The sequence below is a fragment of the Protopterus annectens genome, chromosome 13.part0 (assembly GCF_019279795.1).
Source record: "Protopterus annectens isolate FY-2018-M chromosome 13.part0, PAN1.0, whole genome shotgun sequence".
NCBI lineage: Eukaryota > Metazoa > Chordata > Ceratodontiformes > Protopteridae > Protopterus > Protopterus annectens.
The window spans coordinates 454,648,826-454,662,648 of record NC_056747.1 but is presented as its reverse complement, the minus strand read 5'-3'; the positions used below and the strand labels follow the sequence as shown (position 1 = coordinate 454,662,648).

The following is a 13,823-nucleotide window of genomic DNA, read 5'->3' as shown; positions in this document are numbered from 1 at the left end:
ATCGGATAGCAGTCCGACTACCGGAGTACATAAAAACGCAAAGAAAAGGACAGAGAAAGGCAGTCGAGATCCAAAGCCGATGAAGCTTCTAAGCCACTTGCCAGTTCACCGGTACTCAGTGAGGCGCTTTCGCAGCCCCTGATACCTGCTACCTTCGAGTCGCAGGCCTCTACTGACACCCATGTGGCGTCTGGCATGCCGAAAGATACTCAAGTTATTGGACCGACGGATATATCTCCCTCGGATGGGTCCAGAGCCGCTGAGCAGGCACTGGCTTCTGAGGGTGTATTCAGACCTCAACATTTGTATATCAAACCGACGACAGCTGCAAAACCGAAGACAAAAGCAACTTCTTAAACTAAAAAAGTGATGCATGAGCCACTTGCACAGGCCTCTATGCCTAAAAAACAGATGATCAAAATGGCTGAAGACCTTATTACCTTGATCAGGGGTACCAATCCCCCTCCAGATAAGAGGTCTAGGCAAGACACTGATTATGAATCTTCAGATCAGGTTTCTATTTTTTTCTGATTCCTCTTCTGATCAGGAATTTATCTGTACCTCCCTATGAGGATTCTGATGCAGAGGAGTCTATACCTTCTGCTTCTCCTCTTGAGGATTATTCATTTGGAGAAACCTTGCATACTTTGAGGGAGCATTTTCACTGGGAGAGTCAAGACTTCTCAGAATAAAAAAAAAGAGGCTCAGGGATTTCCTTCTTTTCCCTCAGCACAGGCCTTTGGCCATTCCCCCTGTTTTAGACATTGTGGATGATGTGTTTTCGGAGTCCAGCTTGACCCCTGACTCCTTAGCTCCAGCTCCCAGTAAACCTGACAGATATTACAGGGTCCCTGACTCACATACATTTTTATTTAGAAACCCTGCTGCTGATCCTGAAACTATTTCACAGGGTCCAAAGGGAGTTAAGGCCTCAACAGCAAAAAATCCTACCCCCTCTGACAGAGACTCAAGGGCACTGGACAGATGGGGAAAAAGGTTTATACATCTGCAACCTTGGCAGTCAGAGCCTTAAACTGTCGATTTCATATGCTTCAGTATCAACAACATGTTATGGGATTGCTGAAACAGAAAATTATGTTGATTTCTTTTTTTTTTCAGTAATACTTCTTTATTATTTTTCACCTTAGTCATACAAACATTTGACAGAGAAATACACAGGTAATTTCCAAACAAGTCTTCTAACAACATTCTTACAACATATATACATTATTTACATGAATGCTTCCATATTTAGCATAAAGTACATATAAAGATTTTTATCTGCAGAGATAATATCTTGTAATACTATGGTTCCTAATAGGGTTGAGTTTGATACTATATATAACAAGGGAGTTTTCTAGATTCAGTGAATTAAGCCAAAATAATATTGAAAATTTGTTCCCAAATCTTCAGATTATTTAGATGTTTGCTGTGATTATTGATAACATATTTGTGGGCTAATATATGTTTTAGCGCTAAGATCTTAAAGTTGATTTCTGAATGTGCAGAAAATAAAGAATTGCAGGAATTATTGCATGCAGCTGAACAGGTTGGAAAGTATACTTTGCAATGTGGTTTTGACTCCTTAGAGGCCTCCTGCAGGGCCGCAGTTACTGGATCTGTGATTAGGAGGCATGCCTGGCTAAAAGAGCAATATTTGCATGATCATGTTAAAGTTAAATTGCTAGATGCACCTTTACAGCATGACACTCTGTTTGTTATTAAGGCAGAAGAGGTTTTAAAGAAAATGGAAGACAAAGCTAAGTCTATGCAAACTGTTAAAGACTTCTTACAAGTGCAGCCACCAAGACTGAGTAGACACTGGCCTACAAAGAATTGGTCCTTTCCTGTGTCAGACAGAGCTCAAAGGGGCAAATCCAGATGCCCTAAGGGTTCCAGATACCAGGCGCAAGATTCATACAGGTCAAAGCAGTGGGGCGCTTCTACCTCCAAATCTGAAGGAGCTAAAACGCAAACTTACAGAAAACAGTCCCACTGACTTCTCTCTGCCTACACCAAGCACTTATCTTTTGACAGCACCCTTAGGGGGAAAATTAGCACTTTTTGCTCAAAATTGGCAGTTAATCACCCAGGACAAGTGGGTACTAAACATAGTATCACAGGGATACAGATTCCATTTCCACACTTTGCCATTGGCAAACGGTTGGCCAGATCTGCCCAAAAATAAATGGACAGAGGTACAGAAACAGGTTACGTCCCTCATGGATATATGGGGGCCATTCAGCCAGTACCAGAACAGAAAAAAGGGCAAGGTTTTTACCCAAGACTGTTCTTGGTACCCAGACAGGACAAGGCCTGGCGGCCAATACTGGATTTATCAATTTTGAACACATACCTGGACATTCCAGAATTCAAAATGCTGACTTTGCAGCAGCTTCTGCCCATGCTGGGCAAGAATGCTTAGCTGGTGACATTAGACCTAAAAGAGGCATACATGCATGTCCCAGTAAGACAGTCGTGCAGACGATACCTCAGATTCAAGGCTGGCTTAATGCATTACCAATTCTCTGCACTGCCCTTTGGCTTATCTACTGCACCCAGGGTCTTCACAAAGTGCCTGGCACCAGTAATTGCATTTTGCAGACAAAAAAGAATACAAATATACCCTTACTTGGACGACAAGCAGAGAGCAAGGACATTCTTCTTCAACACCTGGTGTTTGTGAAAAGGCTTCTAACATGCCTAGGGTACACAATAAACTAAAAGAAGTCACACCTGGTACCCTCTCAAAAGATAGCATTCATGGGTGCAAGCTTGAATCCAACTGCCCAGATGGCTTACCTCACGCCAGACAAGCAAAGGCAACTGACTACTTACTTCAAACTGATGGCAACAAAAACCCAGTTATCTGCAAGACAAATTCTGCAGGCTTTGGGCTTCATGGCATCTTGCATCCTACTGATTCCATGTGCAAGATTGCATATGAGGAAACTTCAATGGTACCTAAAATTTATGGAGTCAACATTCTCACAGTCTGGAGACAATGATTCCTCTCATACCCTGCCTACAACAGAAGTTTCTATGGTGGGCAAAGGCATGTCACCAAAACATGGGACGGGCCTTCACTCTGCCACCTGCCAGCCAAACCTTTACAGCAGACTTGTCAGATTATGCCTGGGGGCCCCACATGGCAGGAAGATGCAACAGGGCACATGGACCCCAAAACAAATGTATCTGCATATCAACCAGAAAGAGATGCTAGCTGTTCAGAATGCCCTAACAGCCTTCAAGGACTTACTTCATCCAGGACAACTACTGATAAAGACGGACAACATCACGGTCATGTGGTATATAAACAAGCAAGAGGGCACACACTCATACCCCCTTTGCAGATTAGCCATGGCACTGTGGGACACAGCTTTGACCTACCAAATACATCTTCAAGCTCAATTCCTGCCAGGAAAGCAAAATACTCTGGCAGACGATTTAAGCAGAAACCTTATGGACCCTCACAAGTGGAAACTAAATCCACAAGTCTTCAGCATGATAACAGAGAAATGGGGGAGCCCAGACATAGATCTATTTGCCTCTCAAAATTGTCAGTTGAAAAGATTCTGCACAAGGACTTATCACAGATAAGCATGGAAAGTGGACACCCTTTCCTTCACTTGGAAAAACCTATCAGTTTACGCCTTTCCTCCTCTGCCTCTTCTTCCCAAGGTCCTCCTAAAAGACAAGAGAAACCAAAGATGATACTAATTGCCCCAGACTGGCCTCGCCAATACTGGTACCCAGTCCTAAGGAACTTGTCTCAATACCCAGCTTGGACCTTACCTCAAAGACCTCAACTACTGTCCCAGCAAAACAATCGGATCCTGCACAATCAACTCCAGACACTGAACCTGGCGGCATGGCTGATCATGTAGTTATACAAACAACTCTCAGTAAAGCTGTGATGGATGTCATTTTGGAAGACAGAAGGCCTAGTACTAGAAAATCTTATGCTGATAAATGGAAGAGATTATGTGCTTGGAATCAAGCACAAGGAACTGATACAGCAGAACCAAATATTCCTCAGGTATTACAATACTTAACTGAGATGCTTGACAAAGGCCTATCTTTCTCATCAATTAAAATCCATGCCTCTGTCATTTCGGCTCATTACAATACAGAGCCACCAATCTTTTCTCATCCTTTACTAAAGCAGTATCTTAGAGGAGCCTTAAGTTATGTATTGGAAAAGCTCGCCCTACCTCCATTTGAACCAGCTGCTACCGCTGATAAAAGTTCTTACCATGGAAAACAGCTCTGCTACTAGCAATTACTTCAGCAAGAAGAGTTTTAGAGATTAGGGCCCTCCTGGCTGTAGAGCCTTTTGTCATATTTTACCCAGACAGGGTGTCTCTGAGAACAAATCCTACATTTATGCCTAAGGTGGTTTCCAGTGTGGCTCTTAACCAAACAGTTCATCTGCCAACCTTTTATCCAAGTCTGCAGAACAGGGGGGGGAGAATTCTGCATTCCTTGGACGTACACAGACAGCTAAGATTCTACTTGAGCAGGACTAAAGCTCTAAGAAAAACTGAGTAATTACTAGTGACATATGCTGCAGGATCAGAAGGAAAGGCTATTTCAAAGCAGACAATTTCAAAGTGGATAAGCCACTGCATCCGTTTCTGCTACTTACACCATGGTAAACCTGTTCCCAAGGGCATTAGGTCTCATTCCACCAGAGCTGCAGCTAATTCAGCAGCCTTTCTCAGAGGCGTACCAACCAAAGGCATTCTAGAGGCTGCTACTTGGAGTTCTGTTACACATCTACTAAGCATTATCATTTGCTTCTCTACTCTAAGTCCAGGGTAGGCTTTGCCACTGCAGTTCTGCAGGGCCTTATAGCCGCACCTAATGCTGTTTAGCTCCAGCCTCCCAACCATAGCTTTGGGATTCTACTCAAATGTAATGACTGCAACAGTGAAACACGAAGAACATAGTACAGTTGTGTACACTTACCATAAATGTAGATGTTCGAGTGTATTCACTGTTGCAGTCCAGGTTACCCGCCCGCCATCCCCCAGTCATTCTGGAGTTTATCTTTCCTTCTATATCTTCTACAATCTATGTGGTGCATTTGCTTGTAGATGAAGGTAAAGTTTATATTGATGCATGTATATATATATATATATATATATTTTTTTTTTTTTTTTTTTTTTATATATATATTATTTTTGCTACCTTTTTGGGGGCACCTGACAACCTTTAAAACTTCTTCCCAACACCAGTGCCCTTCTTCAGACAGTGGGGCTGTGGATAGGTTGGGTTGGAGGGTTGTGGCATTCAGGGCTATTAATTATCTAACCCAGATGACCAAAGTGGTGAATTGACAGAGGCCAGATTCCAAACAACAAATGTTATCCTTTATCACTCTAATCGGACAGCCAGACACTATAAAATGCAGGTGTGATGCTGTAAAGTCTTGTTCTAGAGAAACAGCTACTGGTTCTGTAATTTGCAAGTATGTATGGTTACGGAGTCAGCCCATGCCAGAATTCAAAGCCAAACTTATTGATTCTTCTTTAGACAAAGACCTTTTGTTTTGTCCACAGGTTGCCAACTTAAAGCCCTGCAACAGCAAGGCACAGTAGTGAAAGACTGCAGGCAAATTCTGTTAACCTCTGTGCCTAGATACCCAAGGAGTTACACAGCCAAGCCCACTTCTTTTGTTAGAATGGACTCCAGACTCATTCAAAAACAAAAGAAGGCTCCCAGAAAGAGATTTCCAGAGAAACCACAGAGGGAACCCAAGTCTGGAAGGCCTGTCATTGGGGAAAAACTCACTATCTACAAATCAACATCCTTCAACCCCTCTGTCCTGCCCTACCACTCTCCGAAAGGCTTACTTCTCATACAGTCTCAGACCACACCACAGACCACTGGGTGCTTTCCTTTATATGAAAAGGGGGTATGCTATGGCCTGGAAAGAACTTTCCCTTCTGAATGGCATACCCCTTCCTTCCGACAACCAAGTCCATTTTCTACAATATGTACTCAAGAATAGCAGACCCAAGGCACTGTAGAACAAGTGCCCATAAAATTCATAGGATGGGGGGGTTTACTTCAGACTCTTCCTAGTTCTATGAAAAGAAGAGCAGTGGAAATCCTTACTTAGATTTCTGTGTGCTAAGCATCTTCTAAACCGTGCCAACCTTCAAAATGCTCTCACTTGTGTTCACACTGCTACTTTTCATACTTCTTCAGTCATTAGTATCCCTGGATCTAAAGGATGCCTACCTCCATATACCAGTTTGCCCCTCTTGCAGGAGATTCTTCATCTTACTTTCAGTCTACTCCTTTGTCCTTTGGGTTTTCCACATCCCCAAGAGCTTTAACAAAGTGTCTAGCACCAGTGATAACATTCTGCTGAACACTGGGAATTCAGATGTTTCTGTATGTAAATGATCTGCTAATCCAGGCTACTTCAGCGTAGATCCTGCTACAACATCGCCAGTTCATATTCAGCCTCCTCCTGCAGTTGGGGTCACTGTCAGCTACAGAAAGTCCTCCGTCTAGCCCACCCAGGAGCTAGTATGTTTGGACTGCAGACTAGACGCCAGAAAGATGCAGGCTTTCTTGCCTCGGAAAAAGTGCAGAATCTTGCAGCTTATTTTCACAGCCTTTCCTCCCTTGACTGATGCTCGGTCAGGAAAATCCTAAGAGATTATTATTAGATTAGAGAATAAAATTCATGGCAGCTACTCCTGCAGTGCTGCCTCTGTTGTCAGATTACATATGAGGAAAAATCAGTGGTACCTGAAAACAGTCTGGCCTCAATATTTTTATCTCCAGATGCCGTGATCCCCCATACCTGGTTGCAGGAAGGAGCTCTGATGGTGCATTGATCAGGTGAAACTCAAGCAAAGACTCTTATTTCCCACCAGTCCCAGTTCAGAAGATGTACACAGATGCCTTGGACAAAGCATGGGGGACCTAGGCAGGTACGCAGAGTCCAGGGCAGATAGCAGCCAACATTTAAAGGCAACACAAGATCCTGAAAGGAGGCATGACATCCAAGCTATTTAGATCTTTTCACATATGTGGATGCCAGGTCCCCTTTGATTATTCATGGATAACACAGCAGTTATGTGATATATAAACAAGCAAGGGGACAACAATTTATTAATTTATTTGACATTTGTTGATCGGGTTAGTCCGTCTGAGCTTGTGCCCTTTTTCAGCAGAGGCCTGAGGAGAAAACCTCCAAAGTGAAAAATTTAAGCAAATATTTTACAAAATTGGATTTAGATGACAAGTAATACAAGTCAAACATTTGTGGTACAGAAGTAAAAAATACAAAGGTTCACAAAACAAATTATACAAGAAAAAAATCATACCAGCTGTGCAGACTAGCATGTCCCTACTCGCTGTAAACATCCCGTCACAGGACAGTGTTTTGGAAGACACATTAAACAGTGCTTTGGAAGACCGTCATAAATGGATTCTGAACAGACATGGGCATCCTTCAACATTGGGGACACCTCATGTAGATCCCTTTGCCACAGAGAGCAACAGATATTTTCCCTTCTTTTGTACCAGGAACCCTTTCCCATCTGGAGAACAGATGCTTTTTTTTTTTTCAGTGGACAGAGAAGTTTCTCTGCCCCCCCCCCCCCCCCCCCACTACCGCTCCGTTCTAAGGATTTTGCTAAAGTTCCAAAAAGAAAAACTCTTTAGTTGCCCCTTTTTGGTGAGGACAGCATTGATTCTTCTTTTGTCTCTAGCCAAGGACAGACACTGCAAATGACACAAAGTTTGATGTACTTTTTTTATTCGATGACTGAACATAGACCCGGTAACTACATGCATTATTGTGTTGAAACTGAAAGAAGCACAGCATACTGTTTTTTTTACAGTCTTCAATAAGCTACTGTTTTGGGTGACTCATCTTCTTACTTCCACTTCTACTGCTGCTTCCTGCCTGCATTCTTTTATAGTAAGCTCCAGAATTATTCTTAGTGAGTGTTTGTAACCAAGAACTCATGTAGCTGTTGTAACAGTTGTTTTGTTTTGCTCTACCATAAGATGCTCAGTAGCAAAAGAAAAAAAACGCTGAAGCACTATTTGTTAGAGATTTTTCTGCTTGTACAATTGTTTAGTGATGCAGTGCATACATAGTGCCTGCCTTTATAGCAGTTCTCTAAATTAGCAACTTAAGTACCAAATGCACAAGTAGAGAGTGAATGGAAAGACTTTGCTGGGAACAGAGAAATACAAGACTTGCATAATTGTTGTATATTAAAGAAGTAGTGCCAGAAGTTGTAAGCGCAATGTATTATCCCGTGAATGCAGTTGATTTTTTGCTTAGTAATTTTAATAATTGGATATATTTACTTCATGTTTTAGTGTGTGATTTCATGTCTGTTAGTTGTGGTGCTGTAAACCGTGACATCAGTAGGGTAATACTGCTTGAGCAGTTACACCAGCTTCCAGAAATATTTCTTTTTCTACATGCTTTGATAATTTTCTTTAAAGCATTTTCTGATAAATAAAAAAAGTTTAATACTGAAATGAAACAGTAACTTTCAGAAATTGTAATTGTCTACTTTTCTCTTTCATTATAGGAGTCTGTGTCAGCCCTTAACTTGTTCACAAGAATACGATGATCCTATTACCCTAACTTTGGACTCTGAGATGTCTGAAGGACAGTACCACTAATTTACAAAGACTTTTATTTACTGAAACAAAATGTACAGGGTGGAACATGAAAAATTATCAAGTACGTTAAAGGCACTGTATGGATGGTTATCGTTTGCCAGTGGCCATTTTTCAAGCAGCAAGATTGCAACAGGATTAATACTTAAAAGATTTTGTTACTGAAAAGTGGGTTGAGGGTTGAAGTTGATTATTATCTTTTGACTTGTGTACAGTTTCCTAAAGGAATGACTGTGCTTTTCTGAGCAAGAGTGGAGAGTTTAAACCTCTTTCTTGTGCACCTCATTTTTACTTCACCATTATGTTGTTGGTCCAGAGCTTGTATGGGTGGAACAGTTGACTGACCACCATGTTTTGCTGAAATTTGGCATAGTTTATCAAGTATTATTTGGGGGGATAGTGTTTTAGTGAAAATCCAAAGGGTATAACTCTGTTCGCTGGAAGGCATTGGTTGGTACTTTTGTCCTGATTGAACCTCATTGTTTGGATACTTATCTAATGCTAAAATATCTTTGTGCAGCACTTTTAACAGAGGTCAGCTCCCCTAACCAAATCATAGACTTTATGGTGTCATAAGAATAATGCTGGTGAGTTGCATTTTCTGCCAAAATTAATCATATCCTATTCTGATTTTTTTTATATTTCTTTTTTGTCTAAACTGATGGAGCAGAAAAGTGTATGTAAAACATGCAAATGTATGTATATTATTTATGTACGTGTTGCATATATCTACACACATTTGTGCTTTAGTTTTAGTTAAGTGGAAACATTCATGTCTGTGTTGACCATATGTATGATGCATTCATATATATGTGTATGCATGTACATGTTTTGCCTTTTTTTAATCATCAAGATTTTAAAACAAGGATTTTGATCATTCATAAAGGGAATAGAGATTGTTGACTTGAATATTTGAAACTGTTAAGCATGTCAAAATTATCAGTAATTCTTTGCCATCTTTGGTTATGTTTGATCACTGTGATGTGCTTAATTAACCATGTCAGAATTATCAAGAATTATTTGCTGTCATTGGTTACCATGTGTACGTAAAGATATGTAATCAGAAAATTCATTAGTGGGAGCAGATGGCTCTTGGTGGGTGGTAGGGGGCATCATGAAACATAAAAAAATGTGTATGGTTATTATTTTTTTACTTTTTTTAACATATTTAATGAGGTGAAGAAAAGTGTTCGAATGTACCTTGTTTTTTTTGTTTTTTTTTTTTGTGAAGTGTTTTGATTATGCTTGCCTGACATTCAAAATGGGAAGCACTTGTTCACTTTTGGGAAATGCTGTGTAGATTGTAGTGTTGTGAAGTGTGTTGTAAAACTCCATCGGTTTTTGTTCTGTAAATGTTTAGTTATTTTTATGTTTGTGATGTAGTCTGTTTCCTTATTGCAGTTCTTTGTGTTACATTGAATGCTGTTTAAATATAGAAATGGGCAGGTGTATTGCCAGTCAGACTTGTAAAAAGGATAGCTTCACCAATATGCATTACCACTGTCTGATTTTCTGTTTACATTTTATAGGTTATCATCTGACATCCATTAGTAGACATTAAAACAAAAAGTCAACATTTTTGTAACCCTTGAAACAGTAATGGTACTTGTAAAAAGATGATGCAGAAGTTTCCCTTCTTCATTTGAATGTCATTGTTTTAAATGGCATCATGACTACTGCCTGCAGTGGTGGAAAAGGCAGAAGCAACTCCAGGAGTGTACTACTGTTGTGGCTTGGACTTATTTTCATAATTTATGTTTAACTTGACCATGGAGCATAATCTTCTTAAGTGAAGACTTCACAGACCTCCTGGTTGTCTTGACAGTTTACTTGGAGGTAAATGTTACTCTTGCCAAATGAAACACAACTCGCCTTTTGAATACTTATCTGGCTTTTATGTCTGCAAGTTGTAGTGCTGGTGTTTGCCTTTGTTCCTTGACTATTCTGGTGATGAACACTTTATTGGAGTGTATATGTCTGTCTGCCTTTTTTGTTTCTTTTTTTGTTGTGAACATGTAATATATGAGGTATGCTACAACAATTCTGGGACTGCCAAATTGTACAGTTTGTTAGATATTTAAAGAGAGAGAAGAGTATTCAGAGTTTATAACCAATAATTCAAGCATCTTGTTTTGTTAAGCAAGCATTGTGAGTGAAAAAAGAAAACTGTTTAAAATGTCAACCTTGTAACAATTCTCTGGTAAAGTTGTAACTGACATTAAACATAATGTGACAAGAAGTACTGCATGTTGTGTGTGGATTCCTTTTTAAATCACCGTGTCCATATGCGAATTTGAACTCTACGGTCCTGAAACTGTGTTTGTTTTGAGCAAAGCTTAATTCAGTTCACTATCTTAGTGGAAGACATTAGCTGTTTGTCAACCATTATTTTGAATGGTTTGTTAAATTTTTACCCTGAAACAGTTCTTTCATGTAGCACCAGAAGTCATTACCCAAGTTAAATTATATTCTTTAAACTGCATTTGTCCACACTGAAGTGAGATAGAAACTAGAGTTAAAACTGAACTAGTTCTTGATGAGATGCCCTCTTTTACCAGTTGTGGAAAGCCTTACCCTCTGCATCTTATTCATAGGTTGCCCATTGTTAGCAGGTATAAACTTGACTTTGAGCCCCTCAAAATTATGATGTTGGAATTGAAGTTGCATAGAATTTGAGAAAAATTGAGGCTGTGAGCTATTTTGTAAGCTTCATCCTATAGTCAAGGGCTTGATTCTGTCAGTCCCCTGTTGACTGATATGTGACTTCGAGAAGTCAGTTATAGTGCTCTCAAACTTCCCCTGTAAAAGATTTTTCAAGGTTATACCTGGAACACCAACCATAGGAGTATAAAAATTCATCAGAGATTTTATATGGTGATGAAGTTCCGTGTAGCAGGAGTGTCATTGTGGCAAATCTATGGAAGAGCATACCTGCAGTGTGACTTTTTTTTTATACCGTAGGACAGTGTTGTGACAAGAGGAACCTGTCACTTGTACTGCATGAAAAGAAAATAAATGCATGCTAGATGTCTTTTTTTTTTTTTTTTTTTTTGAGATGTGATGGCCTAGCAGTGGATGAGTGATAATTTAGAAAGTGTAGAGTATAATGAGTCATGTTAAGTTGTCTATCTCGCCTTCATTCTTGCTGGATGGGTTCGGAGCCGACCTCGGCTCCGACTCGGCCACTCTAAAGCTCGAGAGTTGGTTCCACCGGCTCGAGGCTCCCCTTATATCCCACAATGCTAGGCGAGAGTTACCTCAGATCTCGTTTGCCGCTACAGCTTCGAGGTTGGTTTTCTACCGGTTCCTGGTAAGTTTTAGCTTTTTCTATAAAAAGTTACTCTTGTTTCCCCTTTTTTAGTTTAATTATTCCTAAATTAGTGTAGTTTATTAAACTCTATCCCCGAACCTATTTTCTTCCCTTTTCTTGTCAAAAGAACTTTTAGTTCTTCCCTTGGGCCTTTGGCCTTCCCTTCCCTAGGGAGTGTTTGTGTAGTGTACTACTGTTTGTTGTACTTAATTTTACTATATTTTTAATATAGTTGTTATATTGACAGGGTATAACTGGTGTGTCTGAGTGTGTGTTTGTGTTCACCAGTTAGGCTATGTCTAAAGAAGCAAAGGTCTCCGGATTCAAGAAGTGTGATGCGTGCTGTCAGAAAATGTCTCTGACAGACGCTCACACTTCTTGTGTCTATTGTCTGGGGCCTTTGCACCTGCAGGACTCCTGTGCTGTTTGCCATGGCTTCAGCCCCAGGGTCCTGCAGGAAAGGAAAAACAAGCTCATATTAAGAGGCTTGTTGAAGCCTGAGGATTCCCTGTCTGTCTCAACAGGGAAGCCCTCCAAGGCATCAAGGTCTTCGGCTCCGGCTTCTGAGCCGAGACCTCAGGTTGTTCAACCTTTGCCTTTATCGGCTCCGGCTGGAGCCGATAAGACTCAGTCCACAGTTTCTGTGGCCCCCTCGGCTCCGGCCGGAGCCGAGGTTGTCGAGGTACCCGTGTCGGCTCCGACAAGATCTTCGGAGCCGACAACCAGAAAGAGGTCTAGGTCACCTTCGCTTGGCTCCGTTCATTCGGCTCCAGGATCTCCCCTGCTGTCTGAACGGAGCCAAAGGTCTCATTCCTCTAGGTCATCGAGGTTGTCTGATCATGACCTTCAGAGGGTGGTGAGTCGACTACTCAAGTCTGAGGCACTGGCCCAGATGCTTCAGAGCCCGACTCATCAGTCGGTGCCTGTCCCGGTCCATCAACTCCTTCCTCCTTCGACTCTCTTGAGCTCGGAGCCGGGTCGTGTCGGAACCGAGACTGTGGTCACCTCGGAGCCGAGACAATTGTCTTCGCCCGCTGCCGGCTCCGGTTTCTTCCATGGAGGAATCTCGGCGCCGGACTTCCCTCGTCGGCTCCGAGGGGGTGAGTGGCATCGGACCCTTGTCCGACCCCCCTCTCCCTCTCGGTGCTTCGGCGCTGGTGAGTTCGGCTCCGACATCGGCCTCGGAGCCATCACTGTCGGTGCCGAGGGGGGTCTTTAGCTCCTTGGAGCGGGGACCTCTGGCTCTGCCTGACAGGGGTGCTTTCGAGGTCATGCGGAGTGTGTTAGAGCCTGGCTCTACTCCACAGTCAGCTCCTTCAGCCCCTCCCTCTATGCTGCCTCAGGGTAAGTCGACTCACTCCCTCATCCCGGACCGCAGAGAGCCAACTCCTCAGGAGCCCCCTGTGGGGATTTCATCCTCTTCCGAGGCCTCTCCTGATTTGGCAGAAGAACCCCCTCGGAAGAGGAAGTGCAAGAGGAAGCACATTGACTCACCTGAGTCTATCACGTCCGACACAGATCTGGATGATTCTGAGGGTTCCCCTTCTGAAGATGTCTCATTTGCAGACATTCTGGAGATCCTTAAACAGAGGGGAAATTGGCCAGCCCTCAACCCTTCGGAGGATGAATGTCTGCATCATGAGGGGTTTGGCTCTCGACCTTCCACCTCCTGGGTGTCCCCCTTCGACCCCCTCATGCAGGTGGTTGCTAAAAGGCATGGACGGCTCCTGATTCAGTGGACCCCACTCCCAGGAGACCCTCCAAATTCATCACAGCTCCAGCAGACAAGGAATTTTTATCAAAAGGAGTCTCTGTGGATGCTATGGTGGTAGCTGCCGCCACAAAG

General features: G+C 42.1%; 1 protein-coding gene across 7 annotated transcripts in view; it reads left to right on the top strand.

The window, feature by feature from the left end:
• The window catches only part of FZR1 (fizzy and cell division cycle 20 related 1), a 1,382,318-nt gene extending 1,371,409 nt beyond the window's left edge, over positions 1–10,909 (top strand). For all 7 annotated transcript variants that reach the window (XM_044054101.1, XM_044054103.1, XM_044054098.1 and 4 more), the window contains one exon: positions 8,577–10,909. In XM_044054101.1, the coding sequence (XP_043910036.1) occupies positions 8,577–8,618 (42 nt within the window). In that variant the 3' untranslated portion in view covers positions 8,619–10,909. The remainder of the gene's footprint in view (positions 1–8,576) is intronic.
• Positions 10,910–13,823: the final 2,914 nt, after the last annotated feature.